The sequence below is a fragment of the Balaenoptera musculus genome, chromosome 1, assembly GCF_009873245.2.
Source record: "Balaenoptera musculus isolate JJ_BM4_2016_0621 chromosome 1, mBalMus1.pri.v3, whole genome shotgun sequence".
NCBI lineage: Eukaryota > Metazoa > Chordata > Mammalia > Artiodactyla > Balaenopteridae > Balaenoptera > Balaenoptera musculus.
The window spans coordinates 149,397,621-149,425,209 of record NC_045785.1 but is presented as its reverse complement, the minus strand read 5'-3'; the positions used below and the strand labels follow the sequence as shown (position 1 = coordinate 149,425,209).

The window sequence follows — 27,589 nt, the reverse complement described above, 5'->3', positions numbered from 1 at the left end:
GAACTGTTTCAGCACTGGAGATACAGCAAGAAAACTATCTCTGCCCCATGGAGCTAGTCCAGAAAAATAGGGAATAAGGCTCAAAACCTTTCAAATGGAGCCTCAGTTGGGTCGAATCAAAGTAAGTTAAAGAAATCTATGTGAAAGTCTTCAATTATATTAAGAATGGCTTGATAAAACACAGGTATAGAAATTTCACTGATTGAAATAAAATTCCAGTAAAGTCCCAGTTCTTGAATCTAATCTAGCATTTGTAACTAGGAAACCAAACGCTAGTCATATTTTTTTCCCTTTTAAATGTTCTCATGAGAAATAAAAACTTACTTCCAAGACTAGAAATAGATGGGAAAGTTTTTTTCAACTTTATTCAGATATAACTGACATATAACATCATGTACCAATAGTTACAGAGAACATAAATAGATCCGTTTTAAGTGCCAACATTGAACCACAGAACATTTCTGTTATATCACTGTTTTACAACTATAAGAAATAACAGAAATGATGTCTCCCTCATTGAGTTTTCTATTCACTGTCTCCTTAATTGTACCTCCTTTAATTGTCATCATGGAGTGTCTGGATTTCATAATCCAAGACACTAAGGTGTTTATTTTATACATCACCTCCACACTTAGTATCTTGTATGCTAGATACAAGAATCCAAACATTGTGTCAGTCTGGGAGGAAACGGAAATTCCATAGTTTGTTGAACCCAGAAGATCTTTAGTACATCTCAGATATAAAGTTGTTTAAATACATATAAAGTTCTATAATTGCAGAAGATGCATTTGAGGTTTACACGAAGAGCTTCCATTTCCTTACCATCCTCTCATACCTTAACCCTATGCGATACAGGTTCTATTCCCACCATTCTATGAACAAAAGAGCAGGTGATATACAAGCTGACTTTTAAAAAAAATGTTTCTTTACCTGATTCCAAATGTAACAAAGGTCAATACAGAAAAAAAAAAAGCACACAAAAATGAAATATAGATAAGCCTATGAACTGTTAGTTAATTTTGACTTATTTCCAACTAATGTCTTTTTAAGTGTATCAATATACTATTTTAATAAAAGTAATGACAAAAGGCATACATCAATTTGGAGTTTGCTTTTTCTACTTACGAATATACCATAGTTTCTCATATTTTTTTTTACACTGCTTGCTGCATAGAAATTCATTCCATAAAGCTGCCTATCAAAAACTCTTATACTTCTGCTAGACATTTAAGAGTTTATATTTTGTCCAAAATTATACATCTTTGCTCACAGCTCTGATGATATCTTTGGGATAAACTCTACATGAAACTAGTGGTTTAAAAGTCAGGTCCATTTAAAATTGTAACGCATGAAAAAGTTATATAAACTAAAACTTTGAGGGTGCTGCCCCCCACCCCACCCCGTCCCCAATATGTTTACACACTGGTTGATGTTTTTATTCTTTGCCAGCTAATACGAAGAGAATGTCAGCTCCTTTGTTTGCTGTTTAATACCGATCATGTTACTTTTCTTTCCTTTTACTAGTCATACAGGTTTACTCACAACTCTACAAATAAATCTTACTCATTCTTAATTTTCCAGCATTGAGAGATTGGTTCACCAGAGTAGTTGTCACTCATCAATTCCTACCCATCCCAACTCTAACGACATTCATTGCTTCCAGAAATATGGCACTTAATGCATCCTTGTCCTTACCCTTTTCATGCATGTATATGTCATCGTCAATAAAACATTTAGTCGTTCGAAGGCAAGGCCGTAGAGTTGAGGCCCAATATGCTAATGGCCCGGTGTTGTTTAATAATTTACCTTCCCAGGGGTGCTCTCCTGGGAATACAGGTGACACTAATTGACTTTAGCAGTTGGGAGAGCAACAGCCAAACCTTCCATGTTTTTGAAATCTATCAGGCCATGAGAGGCTTCAGTAGCAGAGGCTCAACCACGGAAATCTCAACTATTGTCCCGAATTATGCCTGACTAATGCCAAAGATTGAGCAAGGGCCCAGGTATCCGGACAGTCTGGAGTGCCCCAGGTCCAGACTGGAGTCCTGAGGGGTGTCTGCCCAACAGTGACCCACTGCCTGGGCTCTAGGTTTCTATCTTCAGCTCGATACGTTTTATTCTTTAATCTAGCGTTCCGGAAAACTGACAATGCTGACCTCGCCAACCCTTGCTTCCTTTCCACCCTTCCTGCATAGGGTGGTAACAGTCTTTACGAACAGGCGGTGAACAAGCCGTTTCTCGCAAACCGCAGCTGTGCTTCCGTGTAGGTCTGCGGAAGGAGGAGCCAGCTACAGCCAGGGTCCAAGAGTGAGGCGTAAAGCGGCCCGCGCACAGGGACTGTTAGACCCTGGCAAGCCCCACGCCCCGCCTCTCCAGGCCTAAGGGCCACCCCCAACACCGAGGCCCCGCCTTACAGCCCGCCTATTGGCCCGGCAGGCCCCGTCCAAAGAGTCACTTCCGCCCTGGGCACGGCCCAGGCCATACCCAGCTGCGTGACCGCGGTTGACGGTTTGTGAGTGTGCGGATTCTTATCTCTGGTAACTGGACTCAGGAAGATCTCTGCTGAGCTGTTCCAGGTTTCTCGCTGATCTCCCGAAAATGACGGCGTCTTGCTCCTGTCGCAAGGCACCCCCCTACCGCTGCGAGAGTCCCTTTTCTTCTAGGTGCTTCTTTGGGATTCTTTTGGTGGCGCTACTGCTCCTGCTTCCCATATCCTCCGGTAGGAGCCTGGAGAGGGTGTCCGCACAGGCGGCGAACTGGAGCGGGTGGGGGTGGGGGCAGGCCGGGCCGGGGGGCAGGCCCACTGGAGCCGAGGGTCGGGGAAGCTTTGCTTGGTGGCTCGGGGCGGAGGCGCGGGGCTGAGTCCACCCGGGGTCGTAAGGAGTTAGGGTAGAAGGCGTGGCTCCGGCTCGTACCGTGAGGGGACCCCGGGGGGTGGGGAGCACGTAGTCACCGCGGAGGGTGGGGAGCACGTAGTGGCCGCAGAGAAGGCTTGCTTGGTGGCGTGGCTGGAGTTTACCCGGGGCCAAGCTGGGTCTCTAGCAAAAGCTTGCAGGGTGTTTCCGGGACTGATCAAGTCGATAAGGGAGCGCCAACCCGGGGCTGGTGGTGACGGCTTGCTCTTGAGTTGCCCAGGTGCCTGGGGATGTTGCTAGGCTGGTGCTGTGCTCCTGGGGAGAGTTTGCCCTGTGTTCCCTGGACGGGATGATGCCTTGTGCCCTGCTGGGCGTGGTTAGGGGAGCCCAGGCCAGGTGTACGCGAGTGTGTGCTTTGAGGAAATGGCCAGCGCAACCGAGCCGAGTGTGGGACAGGGAAGCTTACTACTTGCTTTAAGTGGGCCTGCGGAGCAGATGTTGTGCCTGTAGCACTCCGGTGAGAGCAGGCTCTGGGAGCCTGGGGTTTAGAGGGTTTGGAAGCGGGCAAGGTGCTTTTGGTAAATAAAGTTAACAGGAAACTTGGTACTCGAGATCGTATTGATATTGATTTGCAGGTTCTTCTTTTTTTCTTTTTTTTTGCAATACAGTTATCTTCCTGTTCTCATCCAATACACAGTATTCAGTTCTATTACCGAATGGCTTTTTGGCATTGCTTTCCTTCTTTCTGAAGGTTGGGTCATGTTTGAGGGGATATCCGAAGCAAGCTAAAAAACAATGGTAGCCAAATCTACCGAAAAATGAGTATCCTAAGAAATGAACCAGAAATGGTGGTAATCTGGTTTTCTCCTATAGCTCATAAACTAAACCTGAAGGCCCAACCACTAAGTTTGTTTCATGTTTCACAGAAAGCACTTTGAAGTACATATATTCTAAAAAAGGCATGCTTATTGTATAAAACTTAGGACAACCATTTTTAATACTTTGGTAGATTTCCTTTTGTCTTTATATGTACATATGTTTTCATGCCCAAGTTAATTTTAGGATCCTATTACATATACGGTTTCATTAGCAGCATTCATTCAACAAATACTTGCCTTCTATATGCCAGGTCCTGTACTGGTCCTGAGGATGCACTGGTGAGCAATAACACACCATTCCTATTTTCATGATCGTTATTTCACTATTTGTCTGTCTGCCTACACACCTGAGTATATGCAGGGACTGTGTTTTGCTCACTGTTATACCCCCAGTGCCAGGCACACATCAGGAAATCAAATATTTGCTACAATTTATTGGGAGTGGTAGACAGTAGCCAAAACATAATACTAATGAATATGTTATAACCCAAGAGAAGTACCCAGGAGGAAAGGAGCATGATTCTCTGACAGCGTTTAACAAATGACTGGTGGAAGGGAAGACTTTTCTGCTCATCAAACAAGCCAAACTCTGCCACTTTGCCTTCTGTACTTGCTGTTCCCTTGGCCTTGGGACATTCTCCTGCCTCTAGCATAGTTGGCTCCTTCTTATTCTTCAAATTCACTTGTGATATTACCTTCTCAGAGGGACCTTCTCTGATCCACGATTTCCAGTAGACATACATGTTCCAGCTCAATTCCCCCCCTAACTGGTAGTCACTCTCCCAAACTGTTTTCTGTTCTCTCCTCACTAGAATGCAGAGATCTTGGCTGTCTTGTCACACTTGTGGTTCCAAGTGCCCAATTTTTTGCCTAAGTGTCAACACTCTTGTATAACTCTCAAGTACCAGAAAATTAAAGGTAACATTCGGCTGGGGCTTAGAGCCCAGGACAAACTTCTCTTGCTTCCAGGAGGAAGCAAGGGAGCCATGCTTAGGATGGCCTTTCTTTGGTGCCTAAAAAGCTAAGGCAGGAGCAGCTGGGGGTCAATCTATCTTCTCCTGATAGTAGACTCCTCAGGTCTCACCATACTCGTCTTGCTTATTACGGATCATTTTAAGAGTTTATTTCTGTGCCGGAGAGGTGTGGGGAATGGAACGGCAGCGCTAACAAGAAATTAAAAGGAATTTTTTTAAAAGAATAATAATGTTTACAATAGACTTAAAGCTAGAAGTTGAAGGATATGATGAGAACTATTTAAAATAGAGGAAAATAGAGGGACTTCCCTGGTGGTGCAATGGTTAAGAATCTGGGACATGGGTTCAATCCCTGGTCTGGGAAGATCCCACATGCCATGGAGCAACTAAGCCCGTGAGCCACAACTACTGAGCCCGTGTGCCACAACTACTGAAGCCCGTGCACCTAGAGCCTGTGCTCCTCAGCAAGAGAAGCCACCGCAATGAGAAGCCCACACACTGCAATGAAGAGTAGCTTCTGCTCGCTGCAACTAGAGAAAGCCTGTGCGCAGCAACGAAGACCCAGTGCAACCAAAAATAAATGAAAATAAAATAAAAATTTAAAAAATAAAATAGAGGAAAATAGATAAATAAAATGAATAGGACGGGGGCTTCCCTGGTGGCGCAGTGGTTGAGAATCTGCCTGCTAATGCAGGGGACACGGGTTCGAGCCCTGGTCTGGGAAGATCCCACATGCCGCGGAGCAACTAGGCCTGTGAGCCACAACTACTGAGCCTGCGCGTCTGGAGCCTGTGCTCCGTAACAAGAGAGGCTGCGCTAGTGAAAAGGCCCGCGCACCGCGATGAAGAGTGGCCCCCGCTTGCCACAACTAGAGGAAGCCCTCGCACAGAAACGAAGACCCAACACAGCCAAAAATAAATATAAAAATAAATAAATAAATAAAAGAGCCTTCCCTAAATTAAAAAAAAAGAAAGAAAGAAAGAAAAGCAGCTTCATTATATAAAAAAAAAAAAAATGAATAGGACGTATTGTGGAAGGTAACAAAACTAGAAATGGAGGAAAAACAAGGTGAAGTTTAAGGCTGAAAGGTAAAATCAGTATAGGTGGGAAACATAGATGAGGTACAAATGAGAACTTACTATACTGGGCAGGGAAAGTATGTGGATAAAATAAATATTTCACTGAAGCAGCTCATGAGGAGAAGGTTTTGTAAGTGGGCAGTGTGTGCTTGGGAGGCTTGCCATCTCAGAGGTAGTTGCCAAATGGTAGGGGATCACAGAAGGGACCAGTCTCATTCCTCCAGAATGAGTCTGCTTTTTGGAACAAAACCTACAATTTCCTTTTATGGGTGGTCTCTTCTGCCTGTTTTAGGTCTTTTCTTTGTTCCTAATGAAAGAAGCCAAGATCAATAAGTGCTTACACAGTAGTTTCTTACTCTACATATTACAGTGCAGGGAGAACAGTCCTTATCTGGTCAGTTGCTAGGTTACATATACTGGGAGATATGAGACAAAAGGAATTAGGTGGTCAAATATTTCTCCAGTGCATAATGCTTTAAGATGATTATTTTCAATATTAGATTCATTATACTATATTCTTTACCATTGGTTTGTTTGACAGCAGTGGTTCTTTGAGAACCAAAGTTTTTTGAATAGCAGCTATGAGGGACATACTGTGTGAGGTGTTGTGGCCACATGGATGGCTGGAGTCCACTGGTGAGCTGAGAGATCCATGCAGAGGAGAGTCCAAGAGAAGGAGACTGGTCACTGCCTCCCCAGGAGAAGCAGAAAGTACTTCCCAGAGGAGATGTCGAGTGGATTAAGTCAAGGAAGACAAGAGTTGAACAGGAGTTGCTCCTGAGCAGGAGGAAGGGTGTTCAGAGCAGAGGGAGCATTGTGAGCAAAGGCTCAGAGATGTGGCACAGCTCAGGGCAGTCATGGACTGCCTAGTTACCCTGTGTGGCAGCAGTAGAGCAAAGGAGGCAAGAGGAAGGCAGTGGTGTAGATCACAGAGTGAATCATTGTGAAAAGAACAGGATAGGTAGCAATGAACAACCATCATAATAAAAATCACCTGTTGTTTTTGGGCACCTTGACTTGACTTAGCAGAATGCGAATCTAAACTAGGGTTGCTTTAATTTCCCTAGGCTCAGTATAAGACCATTTCTTGAGGACTAAATTGCAGACAGAGTGTATTGGTGTAACCATGCAAGGGTTCCAGTTTAGAGACAGTGATGGGAAATGGTGTTGGCAGTAGAACTAGGCTGCCTGGCTTCACTCCTGGGTCTGGTACTTTCTGGGAATGTATTCTTAAGCAAGTTACTTCATGGCTCAGATTGCTCATCTTAAAGAGGGTGAAATAGTACCTAACTCATAGGATGTTTATGAAGAGTAAGTTAGTTAAAAAGGACTTAAAATATAGTTGGTACAGGTAGTGCTTAAATGTGCTATTTCCAAAATAATTAATATCATCTCTTTTGTTGTTAGAAACAAGTTCTGGGATCTTTCATACCATACTTTAGGAGAAAAATGTAACCCACAGTATTTGGAGTTCTCCTTTGAGAATGTTAAAATGCCATTTCTAGTCATAGCAGTAGTGGAGAATGGGTTCAAATAAATAAAGCACAAATATTTTGACTTAAAAAAAAACTCTGATAATGGGAAACATCTGTAACTAAACCAATGGAAAAAATTTGAGGAAAGGCATACAAAAGCAAAGAAAAATGATGATTTGTAGATATCTCTGGAACAGGTTGGCTGAACAGTACAAAGAATTTGAATTTTGATCCAAGAGTTTATGGAACTGATAACAGTGCTCCTTCAGCTCTGGCACTAGGAACTAGAAATGCAGTGAAGAATGAGACATGGTCCTTAAGGTTACAGTCTCCTAGGGAGTGTAAACAATGAACAATCACAGTATGAAAATTGCTACGAAAGAAGTAAATTGGGGCTCATGAGGACACTTAACTGAATTTTTTGGGTGAGAGATGTTAAGAGCCTCCAGGAAGAAGTGGAATCTGAGATAAAACTGAAGGATGAGTGGGTGGGAGGAATGGCAGGGTCTCTGGTCAAAGCTGAAGTAATATGATGCATGGAGGTCTAGAGCGCTACAGTAAGTTGAGTAATTTAATGGGCACTACTAGTGGAATTGAATGTGGCTTAGAAGAGTGTGCAAGAGTGAGCAGATATTAAAGCTCTGTTAGCCATGTCATGGAGTCTTAGACATTATCATGAGGGAAACAGGGAGACATTGAAACGTATCTGACTTGGAAGGGCCTTGGTCCTAGTATCATATCAGTATTACTCTGGTGGCAGTGTGAAAATGAACCGAATGAAAGGTGGCAAGACCAGTAAGGAGACCTATTCAGAAACTCTTGTAGCAATCCAGATAAGAAATGATAGTGGCTTGAATTAGAAGTAAAAGTGGAAACAGAGAGAGGGAACAGGCATTTCAGTTGTGGAAACCATGTATCTTGTTTGCTGGCTTCATTATGTTATTTGAGATAGGGTGACACATTCCAAGTAGAGCTGTGGGGAGGAAGTTGAACACATAGACTTGGCACCCCAGCTAAGATCTAGGATGGAGAGAGGGATTTGGGAGGCAGCTCTCATCAGTTGTAATGATGTCATGAGAGTATACATTCTGACCCAGGGGGATTTGCAGAATGAAAATAAGGAGAGCTCGTAGAATAACCCATGAGGAACATCACATTATGCAATCAGACAGAGAAGGAAGAGCAGCCAGAGGACAGGCTGAAAACCAGGCTGGTTTGCTACCTGGAAACCAAGGAAAAGAGCTTTTTAGGCACAAGAGAGCAAAGAGAGAATGAACAATAGCTCCAGATGTTATAGACAGGGTAATTAAAATTACTGAGGGAAAGAGTGTTAGGATGAATTTACTTAGAAGGAGGCTACTTAATTACTTTGAACATGATTTGTGTGATTTTTTTATAGGCTAGAAATGAGTGGAATGTGAGAAATAAAATTGACAGATATAGATGTTAGAGCCTCCATTTTGAGGAAGCAAAGAAAATTTAAAAATAGGTTGTGTAGAGTGAGCAAAGGGGAAGATTTGTCAGGTTTCATTGAGGTTCCGGTTTGGGTCAGAGACCATGATTTTCTAAAGGTACCACCTGGGCAAGGGTGTGGGTGTGTGCTTATGTCAGAGAGTTATTTTTAATTTTTGCAAGCAGGTAGAGAGTGCTTGCATAATTTTTGTAAGTGTAGAGAAGGTGAACAGTTTTCTTGATCCATATTAGAGACTATTTCACCTTTCTGAAACTCATCTGGAAAATTGGGGAATTTTCTGAATGCAGCCTATCATATAATATAATGGCATCTGTTATTAAAGTATAGCATTGCAGCCTAATAATAATTATATTGTAAACTCTCTAGAAAAAAACTCAGTCCAGATACTATTTTTCTGATGCTGGGAATGTTTAGTTTGAAAATCCTCATAGGAAAAAAGAATTCAGTATTCTGAGCAAGAGAAGAAGATATTTGATTATAAAACAAGTATGATATTGGACCCAGTTATTACAGTGTATAAAGCTTGTAATCAACTGATTGCCAAAGCAAATGTTCTAAACTGCACATTGTTGAAGGCATGTCTTTCGTGATGCATGTTATTGGGAAGAAATACTTCAAGTTAGTTGAATAGATTGAACCATCCAGTTGACATTTCTTTTTCATACACAGCACTGTATGTGAGAGTCATATTAGGAATTCTCTCTTCTTTTTATGCCTTCAAGATAGTTACTGAGGGCTTCCCTGGTGGCGCAGTGGTTAAGAATCCGCCTGCCATTGCAGGGGACATAGGTTCGAGCCCTGGTCCAGGAAGATCCCACGTGCCACGGATCAACTAAGCCCCTGCGCCACAACTACTGAGCCTGCGCTCTAGAGCCCATGAGCCACAGCTACTGAGCCCACGTGCCGCAACTACTGAAGCCAGCACGCTTAGAGCCTGTGCTCTGCAACAAGAGAAGCCACTGCAATGAGAAGCCTGTGCACTCCAATGAAGAGTAGCCCCCACTTGCTGCAACTAGAGAAAGCCTGCGTGCAGCCATGAAGACCCAAAACAGCCAAAAATAAAAATAATAAATAAAGTAAATAAATTTATTTTAAAAAAAGACCGTTACTGAAATTGAATGCATAAAACAAAGAACACTTGTATAATTTAATCACATGCATGCTGTTACTTGATTTCTTTCTTGGTGCTTCCAGGATATTCTAGAATGATACGTGTTTTTATCTAAAATGGAATTATATAGCATTTCTAGCCCATTTTCTTTCCTAATGTAAAATGAGAATGTATGGCTCAAGGTATTCAGTAAATTTAATGTTATTAATAAAATTCAACTCTTTACTAATATTTTAAAAAATGCTTTTAATAACTCTGGCTTTTTGTTTGTTTTTTGCTTTTGCCTTGTTTTCGGCAGTTGATTGAGGAGCATTCAGGTAACAAGATCAGCATAGTGGAAATGTTCAAAACATTTGCTAAATGCTGAAACAATTTCAGCACATGATGTAAATGGAATTTTGGACAGTGTATTGAGACAGGAGTTTAGAATATAGAATAAGATGTAAAATATTTCACTTGTTTAGATTTCTCTCTTGACCAGTCTCAATCTGAAGACCAAGATCCAGGGAGTAAGAAAGAAAAAGTTCGTCAGGGACCAGAATAGGTCTCTCTCCTTTCTCCTTAGGTTCTTTTTATTTTTTATTTTTTTAACAACTTTATTAGAGTATAGTTGCTTTACAATGGTGTGTTACTTTCTGCTTTATAACAAAATGAATCATCTGTACATATACATATATCCCCATATGTCCTCCGTCTTGCGTCTCCCTCCCAACCTCCCTATCCCACCCCTGTAGATGGTCACAAAGCACCGAGCTGATCTCCCTGTGCTATGCGGCTGCTTCCCACTAGCTATCTATTTTACATTTGGTAGAGCATATATGTCCATGCCACTCTCTCACTTCATCCCAGCTTACCCTTCCCCCTCCCCGTGTCCTCAAAGCCATTCTCTACATCTGCATCTTTATTCCTGTCCTGCCCCTAGGTTCTTCAGAACCATTTTTTTTCTTTAGATTCCATATATGTGTTAGCATACGGTATTTGTTTTTCTCTTTCTGACTTACTTCACTCTGTATGACAGTCTCTAGGTCCATCCAGCTCAGTACAAGTAACTCAGTTTTGTTTCATTTTATGGCTGAGTAATATTCCATTGTATATATGTGCCACATCTTCTTTATCCATTCATCTGTCAATGGGCACTTAGGTTGCTTCCATGTCCTGGCTATTGTAAATAGAGCTGCAATGAACATGTGGTATATGACTCTTTTTGAATTATGGTTTTCTCAGGGTATATGCCCAGTAGTGGGATTGCTGGGTTGTATGGTAGTTATATTTTTAGTTTTTTAAGGAACCTCCATACTGTTCTCCATAGTGGCTGTATCAATTTACATGCCCACCAACAGTGCAAGAGGGTTCCCTTTTCAACACACCCTCTCCAGCATTTATTGTTTGTAGATTTTTTTGATGATGGCCATTCTGACTGATGTGAGGTGATACCTCATTGTAGTTTTGATTTGCATTTCTCTAATGATTAGTGACGTTGAGCATCCTTTCATGTGTTTGTTGGCAATCTGTATATCTTCTTTGGAGAAGTGTCTATTTAGGTCTTCTGCGCATTTTTGGATTGGGTTGTTTGTTTTTTTTATATTGAGCTGCATGAGCTGCTTGTAAATTTTGGAGATTAATCCTTTGTCAGTTGCTTCATTTGCAAATATTTTCTCCCATTCTTAGTGTTGTCTTTTCGTCATCTTTATGGTTTCCTTTGCTGTGAAAAAGCTCTTAAGTTTAATTAGGTCCCATTTGTTTATTTTTGTTTTTATTTCCATTACTCTAGGAGGTGGGTCAAAAAGGATCTTGCTGTGATTTATGTCATAGAGTGTTCTGCCTATGTTTTCCTCTAAGAGTTTTATAGTGTGTGGCCTTACATTTAAGTCTTTAATTCATTTTGTGTTTATTTTTGTGTATGGTGTTAGGGAGTGACCTAATTTCATTCTTTTCCATGTAGCGGTCCAGTTTTCCCAGCACCACTTATTGAAGAGGGTGTCTTTTCTCCATTGTATAGTCTTGCCTCCTTTATCAAAGATAAGGTGACCATATGTGAGTGGGTTTATCTCTGGGCTTTCTATCCTGTTCCATTGATCTATATTTCTGTTTCTGTGCCAGTACTATACTGTCTTGATTACTGTAGCTTTGTAGTATAGTCTGAAGTCCAGAAGCCGGATTCCTCCAGCTCTGTTTTTCTTTCTCAAGATTGGCTGGCTATTTGGGGTGTTTTGTGTTTCCATACAAATTGTGAAATTTTTTGTTCTAGTTCTGTGAAAGAGGCCAATGGTAGTTTGATAGGGATTGCATTAAATCTGTAGATCGCTTTAGGTAGTAGAGTCATTTTCACAATGTTGATTCTTCCAATCCAAGAACATGGTATATCTCTCCATCTGTTTGTATCATCTTTAATTTCTTTCAAAAGTGTCTTAGAGTTTTCTGCATACAGGTCTTTTGTCTCCTTAGGTAGGTTTATTCCTAGGTATTTTATTCTTTTTGTTGCAATGGTAAATGGGAGTGTTTCCTTAATTTCTCTTCCAGATTTTTCATCATTAGTGTATAGAAATGCCAGAGATTTCTGTGCATTAATCTTGTATCCTGCTACTTAACCAAATTCATTGATTAGCTCTACTAGTTTTCTGGTCTCATCTTTAGGATTCTCTATGTATAGTGTCATCTGAAAACAGTGACAGCTTTAATTCTTTTCCAATTTGGATTCCTTTTATTTCTTTTTCTTCCCTGATTGCTGTGGCTAAAACTTCCAAAACTATGTTGAATAATAGTGGTGAGAATGGGCAACCTTGTCTTGTTCCTGATCTTAGTGGAAATGGTTTCAGTTTTTCACCATTGAGAACGATGTTGGCTGTGGGTGTGTCCTATATGACCTTTATTATGTTGAGGTAAGTTCCCTCTATGCCTACTTTCTGGAGGGTTTTTATCATAAATGGGTGTTGAATTTTGTCAAAAGCTTTTTCTGCATCTATTGAGATGATCATATGGTTTTTCTCCTTCAATTTGTTAATATGGTTTATCACATTGATTGATTTGCATATATTGAAGAATCCTTGCATTCCTGGGATAAACCCCAATTGATCATGGTGTAGGATCCTTTTAATGTGCTGTTGGATTCTGTTTGCTAGTATTTTGTTGAGGATTTTTGCATCTATGTTCATCAGTGATATTGGCCAGTAGTTTTCTATCTTTGTGACATCTTTGTCTGATTTTGGTATCAGGGTGATGGTGGCCTCATAGAATGAGTTTGGGAGTGTTCCTCCCTCTGCTATATTTTGGAAGAGTTTGAGAAGGATAGGTGTTAACTCTTCTCTAAATGTTTGATAGAATTCGCCTGTGAAGCCGTCTGCTCCTGGGCTTTTGTTTGTTGGAAGATTTTTACTTACCATCTCAATTTCAGTGCTTGTGATTGGTCTGTTTATATTTTGTATTTCTGGTTCAGTCTCGGAAGGTTGTGCTTATCTAAGAATTTGTCCATTTCTTCCAGGTTGTCCATTTTATTGGCATATAGTTGCTTGTAGTAATCTCTCATGATCCTTTGTATTTCTTCAGTGTCAGTTGTTACTTCTCCTTTTTCATTTCTAATTATGTTGATTTGAGCCTTCTCCCTTTTTTTCTTGATGAGTCTGTCTAATGGTTTATCAATTTTGTTTATCTTCTCAAAGAACAAGCTTTTAGTTTTATTGATCTTTGCTATCGTTTCCTTCATTTCTTTTTTATTTATTTCTGATCTGATCTTTATGATTTCTTTCCTTCTGCTAACTTTGGGGTTTTTTTTGTTCTTCTTTCTCTAATTGCTTTAGGTGTAAGGTGAAGTTGTTTATTTGAGATGTTTCTTGTTTCTTGAGGTCGGATTGTATTGCTATAAACTTCCCTCTTAACTCTGCTTTTGCTGCACCCCATAGGTTTTGGGTCATCGTGTTTTCATTGTGATTTTTTTTTTTTTTTGGCTGTGTTGGGTCTGTGTTTCGTGTGAGGGCTTTCTCTAATTGCGGCAAGCAGGGGCCACTCTTCATCGCGGTGCGTGGGCCTTTCACTATTGCGGCCTCTCTTGTTGCGGGGCACAGGCTCCAGATGCGCAGGTCAGTAGTTGTGCCTCACGGGCCTAGTTGCTCCGCGGCCTGTGGGATCTTCCCAGGCCAGGGTTCAAACCCGTGTCCCCTGCATTGGGAGGCAGATTCTCAACCACTGCGCCACCAGGGAAGCCCCTTCATTGTGATTTTTTTCTAAGAATTTTTTTTTTCCAGGAAGATTTTTTTTTTAACATCTTTATTGGAGTATAATTGCTTTACAATGGTGTGTTAGTTTCTGCTTTATAACAAAATGAATCAGTTATACATATACGTATGTACCCATATCTCTTCCCTCTTGCGTCTCTTTGCATCCCTCCCTCCCACCCTCCCTATCCCACCCCTCTAGGTGGTCACAAAGCACCGAGCTGATCTCCCTGTGCTATGCGGCTGCTTCCCACTAGCTATCTATTTTACGTTTGGTAGTGTATATATGTCCATGCCACTCTCTCACTTTGTCCCAGCTTACCCTTCCCCCTCCCCATATCCTCTAGTCCATTCTCTAGTAGGTCTGTGTCTTTATTCCCGTCTTGCCCCTAGGTTCTTCATGACCTTTTTTTTTTTCTTAGATTCCATATATATGTGTTCCATATGGTATTTGTTTTTCTCTTTCTGACTTACGTCACTCTGTATGACAGACTCTAGGTCCATCCACCTCACTACAAATAACTCAATTTCGTTTCATTTTATGGCTGAGTAATGTTCCATTGTATATGTGTGCCACATCTTCTTTATCCATTCATCTGTTGATGGACACTTAGGTTGCTTCTATGTCCTGGCTATTGTGAATAGAGCTGCAATGAACATGTGGTATATGACTCTTTTTGAATTATGGTTTTCTCAGGGTATATGCCCAGTGGTGGGATTGCTGGGTCGTATGGTAGTTCTATTTTTAGTTTTTTAAGGAACCTCCATACTGTTCTCCATATTAGCTGTGTCAATTTACATTCCTACAAACAGTGCAAGAGGGTTCCCTTTTCTCCACACCGTCTCCAGCATTTATTGTTTCTAGATTTTTTGATGATGGCCATTCTGACTGGTGTGAGGTGATTTCTCATTATAGTTTTGATTTGCATTTCTCTAATGATTAATGATGTTAAGCATTCTTTCATGTGTTTGTTGGCAATCTGTATATCTTCTTTGGAGAAGTGTCTATTTAGGTCTTCTGCCCATTTTTGGATTGGGTTGTTTGTTTTTTTATATTGAGCTGCATGAGCTGCTTGTAAATTTTGGAGATTAATCCTTTGTCAGTTGCTTCATTTGCAAATATTTTCTCCCATTCTGAGGGTTGTCTTTTGGTCTTGTTTATGGTTTCCTTTGCTGTGCAAAAGCTTTTAAGTTTAATTAGGTCCCATTTGTTTATTTTTGTTTTTATTTCATTTTCTCTAGGAGGTGGGTCAAAAAGGATCTTGCTGTGATTTATGTCATAGAGTGTTCTGCCTATGTTTTCCTCTAAGAGTTTGATAGTGTCTGCTCTTACATTTAGATCTTTAATCCATTTTGAGTTTATTTTTGTGTATGGTGTTAGGGAGTGTTCTAATTTCATACTTTTACGTGTAGCTGTCCTATTGAAGAGGCTGTCTTTATTGAAGAGGCTTATTGAAGAGGCTGTCTTTTCTCCACTGTGTATTCTTGCCTCCTTTATCAAAGATAAGGTGACCATATGTGCATGGGTTTATCTCTGGGCTTTCTATCCTGTTCCATTGATGTATATTTTTTTGTGTGTGCCAGTACCATACTGTCTTGATTACTGTAGCTTTGTAGTATAGTCTGAAGTCAGGGAGCCTGATTCCTCCAGCTCCATTTTTCGTTCTCAAGATTGCTTTGGCTATTCGGGGTCTTTTGTGTTTCCATACAAATTGTGAATTTTTTTGTTCTAGTTCTGTGAAAAATGCCAGTGGTAGTTTGATAGGGATTGCATTAAATCTGTAGATTGCTTTGGGTAGTATAGTCATTTTCACAATGTGGTTTCTTCCAATCCAAGAACATGGTATATCTCTCCATCTGTTTGTATCATCTTTAATTTCTTTCATCGGTGTCTTATAATTTTCTGCATACAGGTCTTTTATCTCCTTAGTTAGGTTTATTCCTAGATTTTTTATTCTTTTTGTTGCAATGGTAAATGGGAGTGTTTTCTTAATTTCACTCAGATTTTTCATCATTAGTGTATAGGAATGCCAGAGATTTCTGTGCATTAATTTTGTATCCTGCAACTTTACCAAATTCATTGATTAGCTCTAGTAGTTTTCTGATAGCATCTTTAGGATTCTCTGTGTTTAGTATCGTGTCATCTGCAAACAGTGACAGCTCTACTTCTTCTTTTCCAATTTGGATTCCTTTTATTTATTTTTCTTCTCTGATTGCTGTGGCTAAAACTTCCAAAACTATGTTGAATAATAGTGGTGAGAGTGGGCAACCTTGTCTTGTTCCTGATCTTAGTGGAAATGGTTTCAGTATTTCACTATTGAGGACAGTGTTGGCTGTGGGTTTGTCATATATGGCCTTTATTATGTTGAGGAAAGTTCTCTCTATGCCTACTTTCTGCAGGGTTTTTATCATAAATGGGTGCTGAATTTTGTCGAAAGCTTTCTCTGCATCGATTGAGATGATCATATGGTTTTTCTCCTTCAATTTGTTAATATGGTGTATTACATTGATGATTTGCATATATTGAAGAATCTTTGCATTCCTGGAATAAACCCCACTTGGTCATGGTGTATGATCCTTTTAATGTGCTGTTGGATTCTGTTTGCTAGTATTTTGTTGAGGATTTTTGCATCTATGTTCATCAGTGATATTGGCCAGTAGTTTTCTATCTTTGTAACATCTTTGTCTGATTTTGGTATCAGGGTGATGGTGGCCTCATAGAATGAGTTTGGGAGTGTTCCTCCCTCTGCTATATTTTGGAAGAGTTTGAGAAGGGTAGGTGTCAGCTCTTCTCTAAATGTTTGATACAATTCGCCTGTGAAGCCATGTGGTCCTGGGCTTTTGTTTGTTGGAAGATTTTTAATCACAGTTTCAATTTTAGTGCTTGTGATTGGTCTATTCATATTTTCTCTTTCTTCCTGGTTCAGTCTCGGCAGGTTGTACTTATCTAAGAATTTGTCCATTTCTTCCAGGTTGTCCATTTTATTGGCATAGAGTTGTTTGTAATAATCTCTCATGATCCTTTGTATTTCTCCAGTGTCAGTTGTTACTTCTCCTTTTTCATTTCTAATTCTATTTTTTTGAGTCTTCTCCCTTTTTTTCTTGATGTGTCTGGCTAATGGTTTATGAATTTTATTTAACTTCTCAAAGAACCAGCTTTTAGTTTTATTGATCTTTGCTATCGTTTCCTTCATTTCTTTTTCATTTATTTCTGATCTGATATTTAAGATTTCTTTCCTTCTGCTAACTTTGGGGGTTTTTTGTTCTTCTTTCTCTAATTGCTTTAGGTGCAAGGTGAGGTTGTTTATTTGAGATGTTTCCAGTTTCTTAAGGTAGGATTGTATTGCTATAGACTTCCATCTTAGAACTGCTTTTGCTGCATCCCATAGATTTTGGGTCGTCGTGTCTCCCTTGTCATTTGTTTCTAGGTTGTTTTGATTTTCTCTTTCATTTCTTCAGTGATCACTTGGTTATTAAGTAGTGTATTATTTCACCTCCCTGTGTTTGTATTTTTTACAGATCTTTTCCTGTAATTGATATCTAGTCTCATAACATTGTGGTCGGAAAAGATACTTGATACGATTTCAATTTTCTGAAATTTACCAAGGCTTGATTTGTGACCCAAGATATGATGTATCCTGGAGAATGTTCCAGGAGCACTTGAGAAAAAAGTGTATTCTGTTTTTTTTGGATGGAGTGTCCAATAAATATCAATGAAGTCCATCTTGTTTAATGTATCCTTTAAAGCTTGTGTTTCCTTATTTATTTTCATTTTGGATGATCTGTCCATTGGTGAAAGTGGGGTGTTAAAAGTCCCCTGCTATGATTGTGTTACTGTCGATTTCCCCTTTTATGGCTGTTAGTATTTGCCTTATGTATTGAGGTGCTCCTATGTTGGGTGCATAAATATTTACAATTGTTATATCTTCTTCTTGGATTGATCCCTTGATCATTATGTAGTGTCCTTCTTTGTCTCTTGTAATAATCTTTATTTTAAAGTCTATTTTGTCTGATATGAGAATTGCTACTCCAGCTTTCTTTTGATTTCCATTTGCATGGAATATCTTTTTCCATCCCCTCACTTTCGGTTTGTATGTGTCCCTAAGTCTGAAGTGGGTCTCTTGTAGACAACATATATACAGGTCTTGTTTTTGTATCCATTCAGCGAGTCTATGTCTTTTGGTTGGAGCATTTAATCCATTTACATTTAAGGTAATTATCAATATGTGTGTTCCTATTCCCATTTTCTTAATAGTTTTGGTTTTGTTATTGTAGGTCTCTTCCTTCTCTTTTGTTTCCTGCCTAGAGAAGTTCCTTTAACATTTGTTGTAAAGCTGGTTTGGTGGTGCGGAACTCTCTTAGCTTTTGCTTGTCTTTAAAGGTTTTAATTTCTCCATCAAATCTGAATGAGATCCTTGTTGGGTAGAGTAATCTTGGTTGTAGGTTTTTCTCCTTCATCACTTTAAATATGTCCTGCCACTCCCTTCTGGCTTGCAGAGTTTCTGCTGAAAAATCAGCTGTTAACCTTATAGGGATTCCCTTGTGTGTTATTTGTTGTTTTTCCCTTGCTGCTTTTAATGTGTTTTCTTTGTATTTAATTTTTGATAGTTTGATTAATATGTGTCTTGGCGTGTTTCTCCTTGAATTTATCCTGTATGGGACTCTCTGCACTTCCTGGAGTTAACTATTTCCTTTCCCATAATAGGGGAGTTTTCAACTATAATCTCTTCAAATATTTTCTCAGTCCCTTTCTTTTTCTCTTCTTCTTCTGAGACCCCTATAATTCGAATGTTGGTGCGTTTAATGTTTTCCCAGAGGTCTCTGCGACTCTCCTCAGTTCTTTTCATTCTTTTTTCTTTATTCTGCTCTGCAGTATTTATTTCCACTATTTTATCTTCCAGGTCACTTATCCGTTCTTCTGTCTCAGTTATTCTGCTTTTGGTCCCTTGTAGAGAATTTTACATTTCATTTATTGTGTTGTTCATCATTGTTTGTTTGCTCTTTAGTTCTTCTACGTCCTTGTTAAACGTTTCTTGTATTTTCTCTATTCTATTTCCAAGATTTTGGATCATCTTAACTATCATTATTCTGAATTCTTTTTCAGGTAGACTGCCTATTTCCTCTTCATTTATTAGGTCTGGCGGGTTTTTACCTTGCTCCTTCATCTGCTGTGTGTTTTTCTGTCTTCTCATTTTTTGAGGTCTGTGTGTTTGGGGTCCCCTTTTTGCAGGCTGCAGGTTCGTAGTTCCCGTTGTTTTTGTTGTCTGTCTCCAGTGGCTAAGGTTGGTTCAGTGGGTTGTGTAGGCTTCCTGGTGGAGGGGACTAGTGCCTGTGTTCTGGTGGATGAGGCTGGATCTTGTCTTTCTGTTGGGGAGGTCCACGTCTGGTGGTGTGTTTTGCGGTGTCTGTGGTCTTATTATGATTTTAGGCAGCCTCTCTGCTAATGGATGGGGCTGTGTTCCTGTCTTGCTAGTTGTTTGGCATAGGGTGTCCAGCACTGTAGCTTGCTGGTCGTTGAGTGAAGCTGGCTCTTGGCGTTTAGATGGAGAACTCTGGGAGATTTTTGCCATTTGATATTACGTGGAGCTGGGAGGTCTCGTGTGGACCAGTGTCCTGAAGTTGGCTCTCCCACCTCAGAGGCACAGCACTGACTTCTGGCTGGAGCACCAAGAGCCTTTCATCCACACAGCTCAGAATAAAAGAAAAAATAGAAAGAAAGAAAGAAAGAAAGAAAGAAAGAGGATAAAATAAAATAAAATAAAATAAAATAAAATAAAGTTATTAAAATAAGAAATGAAAAATAATTATTAAGAAAAAAATTTTTTAAGTTAAAAAAAAAAATCAGCGGACAGAACCCTAGGACAAATGGTGAAAGCAAAGCTATACAGACAAAATAACACACAGAAGCATACATATACACAGTCACAAAAAGAGAGAAAGGGGGAAAAGTATATATATCATTGCTCCCAAAGTCCACCTCCTCAATTTGGGATGATTCGTTGTCTATTCAGGTATTCCACAGATGCAGGGTATATCAAGTTGATTGTGGAGATTTAATCCTCTGCTCCTGAGGCTGCTGGGAGAAATTTCCTTTCCTCTTCTTCGTTCGCACAGCTCCTGAGGTTCAGGTTTGGATTTGGACCCGCCTCTGCCAGTAGGTCGCCTGAGGGCATCTGTTCTTTGCTCAGACAGGACAGGGTTAAAGGTTAAAGGAGCAGCTGCTTTGGGGGCTCTGGCTCACTCAGGCCAGGGGTAAGGAGGGGTACGGATGCGGGGTGAGCCTGTGGCATCAGAGGCTGGCGTGACGTTGCAGCAGCCTGAGGCGCGCCGTGCGTTCTCCCGGGGAAGTTGTCCCTGGATCACGGGACCTTGGCAGTGGCGGGCTGCACAGGCTCCCAGGAGGGGTGGTGTGGAGAGTGACCTGTGTTTGCTCACAGGCTTCTTGGTGGCAGCAGCAGCAGCCTTAGCATCTCATGCCCGCCTCTGGGGTCCACGCTGATAGCCACGGCTCACACCTGTCTCTGGAGCTCCTTTAAGCAGCGCTCTTAATACCCTCTCTTCACGCACCAGGAAACAAAGAGGGAAGAAAAAGTCTCTTGCCTCTTCGGCAAGTCCAAACTTTTCCCCGGACTCCCTCCCAGCTAGCCGTTGTGCACTAGCCTCCTTCAGGCTGTGTTCACGCCACCAACCCCAGTCCTCTCCCTGGGATCCGACTGAAGCCCGAGCCTCAGCTCCCAGCCCCCGCCCACACCGGTGGGTGAGCACACAAGCCTCTCGGGCTGGTGAGTGCTGGTTGGCACCTATCCTCTGTGCGGGAATATCTCTGCTTTGCTCTCCGCACCCCTGTGGCTGCGCTCTCCTCCATGGCTCCGAAGCTCCCCCACTCCACCACCCACAGTCTCTGCCCATGAAGGGGCTTCCTAGTGTGTGGAAACCTTTCCTCCTTCACAGCTTCCTCCCACTGGTGCAGGTCCCATCCCTATTCTTTGTCTCTGTTTTTTCTTTTTTCTTTTGCCCTACCCAGGTACGTGGGGAGTTTCTTGCCTTTTGGGAGGTCTGAGGTCTTCTGCCAGCGTTCAGTAGGTGTTTTATCGGAGCAGTTCCACATGTAGATGTATTTCTGATGTATCTGTGGGTAGGAAGGTGATATCCGCGTCTTACTCTTCCACCATCTTATCCTAATCTTCTAAGTATTTTTTGATTTTCTCTTTGACTTCTTCAGTGATCTCTTAGTTAGTTAGTAGTATATTGTTTAGCCTCCGTGTGTTTGTATTTTTTACAGATTTTTTTCCTGTAATTGATATCTAGTCTCATAGTGTTGTGGTCAGAAAAGATACTTGATATGTGATACGATTTCAATTTTCTTAAATTTACCAATGCTTGATTTGTGACCCAAGATATGATCTATGCTGGAGAACGTTCCAGGAGCACTTGAGAAAAAAGTGTATTCTGTTGTTTTTGGATGGAATGTCCAATAAATAACAATGAGGTCCATCTTGTTTAATGTATCATTGAAAGCTTGTGTTTCGTTATTTATTTTCATTTTGGATGATCTGTCCATTGGTGAAAGTGAGGTGTTAAAGTCCCCTATTATGATTGTGTTACTCTCGATTTCCCCATTTATGGCTGTTAGCATTTGCCTTATATACTGAGGTGCTCCACTGTTGGGTGCATAAATATTTACAATTATTATATCTTCTTGGATTGATCCCTTGATCATTATGTAGTGTCCTTCCTTGTCTCTTATAGCATTCCTTATTTTAAAGTCTATTTTATCTGATATGAGTATAGCTACTCCAGCTTTCTTTTGATTTCCATTTGCATGGAATATCTTTTTCCATCCCCTCACTTTCAGTCTGTATGTGTCCCTAGGTCTGAAGTGGGTCTCTTGTAGACAGCATGTATATGGGTCTTGTATTTGTATCCATTCAGCCAGTCTTTGTCTTTTGGTTGGAGCATTTAATCCATTTACATTTAAGGTAATTATTGATATGTATGTTCCTATTACCATTTTCTTAATTGTTTTCATTTGTTATTGTAGTTCTTTTTCTTCTCTTGTGTTTCCTGCCTAGAGAAGTTCCTTTAGCATTTGTTGTAAAGATGGTTTGGTGGTGCTGAATTCTCGTAGCTTTTGCTTGTCTGTCCAGGTTTTAATTTCTCTATCGAACCTGAATGAGATCCTTGCTGGATAGAGTAATCTTGGTTGTTGGTTCTTCCCTTTCATCACTTTAAATATGTCCTGCCACTCCCTTCTGGGTGGCAGAGTTTCTGCTGGAAGATCAGCTGTTACCCTTTTGGGGATTCCCTTGTATGTTATTTGTTGTTTTTCCCTTGCTGCTTTTAATATTTTTTCCTTGTATGTAACTTTTGATAGTTTGATTAATATGTGTCTTGGCATGTTTCTCCTTGGATTTATCCTGTATGGGACTCTCTGTGCTTCCTTTACTTGATTGACCATTTCCTTTCCCATATTAGGGAAGTTTTCAACTATAATCTCTTCAAATATTATTTCAGTCCCTTTCTTCCTCTCTTCTTCTTCTGGGACCCCTATAATTCGAATGTTGGTGCATTTAATGTTGTCCCAGAGGTCTCTGAGACTGTCCTCAACTCTTTTCATTCTTTTTTCTTTATTCTGCTCTGTAGTAGTTATTTCCACTATTTTATCTTCCAGGTCAATTATCCGTTCTTCTGCCTCAGTTATTCAGCTATTGATTCCTTCTAGAGAATTATTAATTTCGTTTATTGTGTTGTTCATCATTGTCTGTTTGCTCTTTAGTTCTTCTAGGTCCTTGTTAAACGTTTCTTGTATTTTCTCCATTCTATTTCCAAGATTTTGGATCATCTTTGCTATCATTACTCTGAATTCTTTTTCAGGTAGACTGCCTATTTCCTCTTCATTTGTTTGGTCTGGTGGGTCTTTACCTTGCTCCTTCATCTGCTGTGTTTCTCTGTTTTCTCATTTTGCTTAACTTACTGTGTTTGGGGTCTCCTTTTCACAGGCTGCACGTTCGTAGTTCCCATTGTTTTTGATGTCTGACCCCAGTGGGTGAGGTTGGTTCAGTGGGTTGTGTAGGCTTCCTGGTGGAGGGGACTAGTGCCTGTGTTCTGGTCGATGAGGCTGGATCTTGTCTTTCTGGTGGGCAGGACCGCATCCAGTGGTGTGTTTTGGGGTGTCTGTTGCCTTATTATTATTTTAGGCAGCCTCTGTGCTAATGGGTGGGGTTGTGTTGCTGTCTTGCTAGTTGTTTGGCATATGGTGTCCAGCACTGTAGCTTGCTGGTGATTGAGGGGAGCTGGGTCTTAGGGTTGAGGTGGACATCTGTGGGAGAGCTTTCACTGTTTGATATTACGTGGCACCGGGAGGTCTCTGGTGGACCAATGTCCTGAACTCGGCTCTCCCACCTCAGAGGCACAGGCCTGACACCTGGCCGGAGCACCAAGACCCTGTCAGCCACACGGCTCAGAAGAAAAGGGAGAAAAAAATAAATAAATAAATAAAATAAAATAAAGTTATTAAAATAAAAAATAAAAAAAATTATTAAAAATTTAAAAAATTTTAAAGTAATAAAAGAAAGAAAAAAAAGAGAAAGAAAGAAAGAAGAGAGCAACCAAACCAAAAAACTAATCCACCAATGATAACAAGTGCTATAAACTATACTAAAAAAAAAAAAAAAATGGACAAGCACAACCCCAGGATAAATTGTAAAAGCAAAGCTATATAGACAAAATCACACAAAGAAGCATACACATACACACTCAGAAAAAGATAAAAAGGAGGAAAATATATATATATATTTTGTTTATAAAAAAAGGGAAGAGAGCAACCAAATGTATAAACAAATCTACCAATGATAATAAACCCTAAATACTAAACTAAGATAAACATGAAACCAGAAACAAATCAGATGCAGAAAGCAAATCCCAAGTCTACAGTTGCTCCCAAAGTCCACCACCTCAATTTTGGTATGATTTGTTGTCTATTCAGGTATTTCATAGATGCAGGGTACATCAAGTTGATTGTGGAGATTTAATCCGCTGTTCCTGAGGCTGCTGGGAGAAATGTCCCTTTCTCTTCTTTGTTCAAACCGCTCGTGGGGTTCAGCTTTGGATTTGGCCCCGCCTCTGCATGTAGGTCACCTGAGGGTGTCTGTTCTTCGCTCAGCCAGGACGGGATTAAAGTAGCAGCTGATTTGGGGGCTCTGGCTCGCTCAGGCTGGTGTGGGGGGAGGAAGGGGTATGGAATGTGGGGCGAGCCTGTGGCGGCAGAGGCCAGCGTGACATGGCAACAGCCTGAGGCGTGTCCTGTGTTCTCCCTGGGAAGTTGTCCCTGGATCTCGGGACCCTGGCAGTGGCGGGCTGCACAGGCTCCCAGGAGGGGAGGTGTGGATAGTGACCTGTGCTTGCACACAGGCTTCTTGGTGGTGGCAGCAGCAGCCTTAGCATTTCATGCCCCTCTCTGCTGTCTGTGCTGATAACCGTAGCTCACACCCATCTCCTCCTTAGGTTCTTAACTTTATAAGAGAGGCCTCTGAATTTCTTTAGTCCTTTAGGACTTAATATGTCTCCATCACATTATTTTACATAATTTTTCTAACAGATTTGTTAGGTTATCAAAGTGCCCAGATAGTTAAAAGCAAGAGGACTTGCTGAGGTAGAAATGACGTTATTCTAGGGAGTAAAAACCTCCTTCCCTCAACACCCCCCAAAAAAATCCCAGAAGTAAAAAATTCTAAAAGCATAGCAATATAATAGCTTTACTGTTGGGATATATTGGATAAACAACCCAAACAGCTACCTCAGGGAGCTTCTGAGGAATGAGCAATCCATTGATCTGTGAAGGAAAGTTAAATTATATTTAAAGTAATGTCAAAGACAGCAAGTTGTTTTTTCATGTAATGCTTTTCAGATAGTACATTTTGATATTTACATGGTGTCTATTCATCACTTTTAAAATGCTCAATTCACTACTAGGAAACAAATGAAACAAAGTATTATTTTTTGAAATACTTCGGTCCATAATTATTTTGATTTATGAATCCCACAAGGCACATTTTATATTCATCTCTTACCATAGCATGTCTTGAGTATCAACTGAGTATAGAGTGTAGTAGAAAAAGAAGGCGTATGATCCCTGCCCTCTAGGACCTTGCCTTCTGAGAGGAAACTGAGCCTGAAATGACAAGTGATCATATGCTTGTGTTTCAAACTATGGAAAAGTAATCTGAGCAGAGTGCTGTATACTGTAGGAGACTTCTTAGAGGAGAGGTGAGTTTTGAAATGAATTTAGAAAAAAGTGGGGAAGGATACATACCTAAAATGTATTTATATTTCAAAACTAAAAACATTGATGCTATCTCTTCAATTTACTGTTGAATAAAAATTCATCTTATTCCCTAACAAACCAAAAGCTAATAGGTTGTTATTTAATGTAAGTAAGGCACATACTCCACTACTACCACCAGTTGGGTAAAAGCATGGCACAGTCGTTTAAAATCTTGCTAAGAACCTTTGCATTTATTCTGTACTACCTACCTGATACCAGGCCATAGTCCCTGGCTGGTGAATGAGATAAAATATTTTTATGCTCTTATTCTCTTATACCTAGATGCCTGTGGTGAGCCACCAAGGTTTGAAACTATGCAGCTCCGGAATGTTTCTAAACCCAGTTATAACCCTGGGGACAGCATAGATTATGAGTGTCGCCCAGGTTACCAGCCCAAGCATCCTTCTCTTCCCACCTCTGCTGTTTGTCAGGCTGATAATATGTGGTCATTTCTCCAGGAGGCCTGTACAAGTAAGTAAACAAAACTTTTTTTTTTTAATTCAAAAAACTTTTTTATTGCTCTAGAGATTTTTCACACATTTTAGGGTTCATATTTTACAACTGAAATGGTGGTTTTCTCATGTGAATGTAGGTTTTAGATAGCAGTGCATTCAGGCTTTGAAAAATCTCCAGGGAACCTTTATTTTCACAATTGGTTGCCTGGGTAAATGTGAATCTTCTTGGATGTTATAATAGTTAAAGAAAGAAAATAATAAAAGATAATAATATTCCCATGAATTCAAGTGAGCAATGTAGAATTTTGAATTTGATTCAAATCTGTTTTGAAACTGGTATAAAACAACGAATTTGAAATTTTCCTTTTAGGAAAACAGTGTCCTAACCTAGGGGATCCCGCAAATGGCCAAATACGGTACCCGAATGAAAGTATTCTGTTTGGCTCACAGGTTCACTATGTTTGTAATGATGGGTAAGTAGGATGCTCCTTAGAGGAAATAATGTTATATGTTACTAAATCCGTTTTCATTTTGCCTCTCTTCTTAAGCATTCCCACAAAGTTGATTTCATTTTGCTTTCTGTGTGACAAGTCATACTGTAGCCAAATAACTCTTGGGCTTTTTATGGAGACTGAAAAGATGTGTAACTAGTAGAAAGAAATTTAAATTGAAGGGAAGTAAAATTGTATAATACTTAGTATATGTATTAATAAACCTCTCATAAGCATTAAAAATGTGTTAATCATGGTGACTTTATCCTTGACAACACAATACACCCTATTTAAAATGCCCAATTCTCAGAGGTGACATAGGTTTATGGAACTGGGAGGTAGAGTTGCCAACTGAAGATATTCTTATATCAAAGTAATCTGTAAGATGTCACGAGACCAAAAGTGACCTGGTAAGCTTAGACAATAATGTTGATCAAGATCTCTTAGTTGGAAAACCTTATTTTTGAAACTATTACAAAGGAGTGAAGCATCTCAAAAAGAGGTACTGAGGATTTAATAATAGCCTTTGTTTTACAGGGCTCTTTTAATAGCATATATTAGGGATACTGAGCATTTATAAAAAATGTGAATTTAAAAGGTAAATGTAATATGCTATGGAAACACAACTGGTTTTTCAATATTGTCTACGTATCCTGGTAGTTTACTGAGTTTATTTATTAGTTCTTACATTGTGTGTGTGTGTGTGTGTGTGTGTGTGTATGTGTGTATGTGTGTAATCTTTAGGGTTTTTTATGTAGAAGATCATATCCTCTGCAAACTGTGATAATTTTACTTCTTTCTTTCCAAGTTAGAAATATATTTCTTTTTCTTGCTTAATTGCTCTGACTAGAACTTCTAGTACCATGTTGAATAAAAGTGGTAAAAGCAGTTGTTCATGCCTGTTCTGATCTTAGAGGAAAATTTCCAGATTTTCACCATTGAGCATGATGTTTGCTGTTGGATTTTCATGTATGGAGTTTATTATCTTAAGGCAGTTTCCTTCTGTTTCTAGTTTGTTAAGTATTTTTATTATGAAAAGTATTGAATTTTATCAGATGCTTTCTCTGCCTCAATTGAGGTGACCATGAGCTTTTTTTTCCTTTCGTGCTTTTGATGTTGCATATTACGTTGATTGATTTTTATGTGTTGAGCCATCTCTTGCATTCTAGGAATAATTCCCACTTGGTCATGATGTTTAATCCTTTTAAAATGCTGCTAAATTGTTTGCTAGTATTGTGTTGAGGTTATTTGCATCAGTGTTCTTAA

General features: G+C 40.1%; 1 protein-coding gene across 6 annotated transcripts in view; it reads left to right on the top strand.

Annotated features, from left to right (window-relative positions):
• The first annotated feature begins 2,458 nt into the window (after nucleotides 1-2,458).
• Nucleotides 2,459-27,589, top strand: part of LOC118892282 (membrane cofactor protein-like) — a 61,421-nt gene continuing 36,290 nt past the window's right edge. For all 6 annotated transcript variants that reach the window (XM_036846769.1, XM_036846758.1, XM_036846779.1 and 3 more), the window contains exons 1-3: nucleotides 2,459-2,719; nucleotides 25,660-25,848; nucleotides 26,203-26,305. In XM_036846769.1, coding sequence (XP_036702664.1) covers nucleotides 2,599-2,719; nucleotides 25,660-25,848; nucleotides 26,203-26,305 — 413 coding nt within the window. In that variant the 5' untranslated portion in view covers nucleotides 2,459-2,598. The remainder of the gene's footprint in view (nucleotides 2,720-25,659; nucleotides 25,849-26,202; nucleotides 26,306-27,589) is intronic.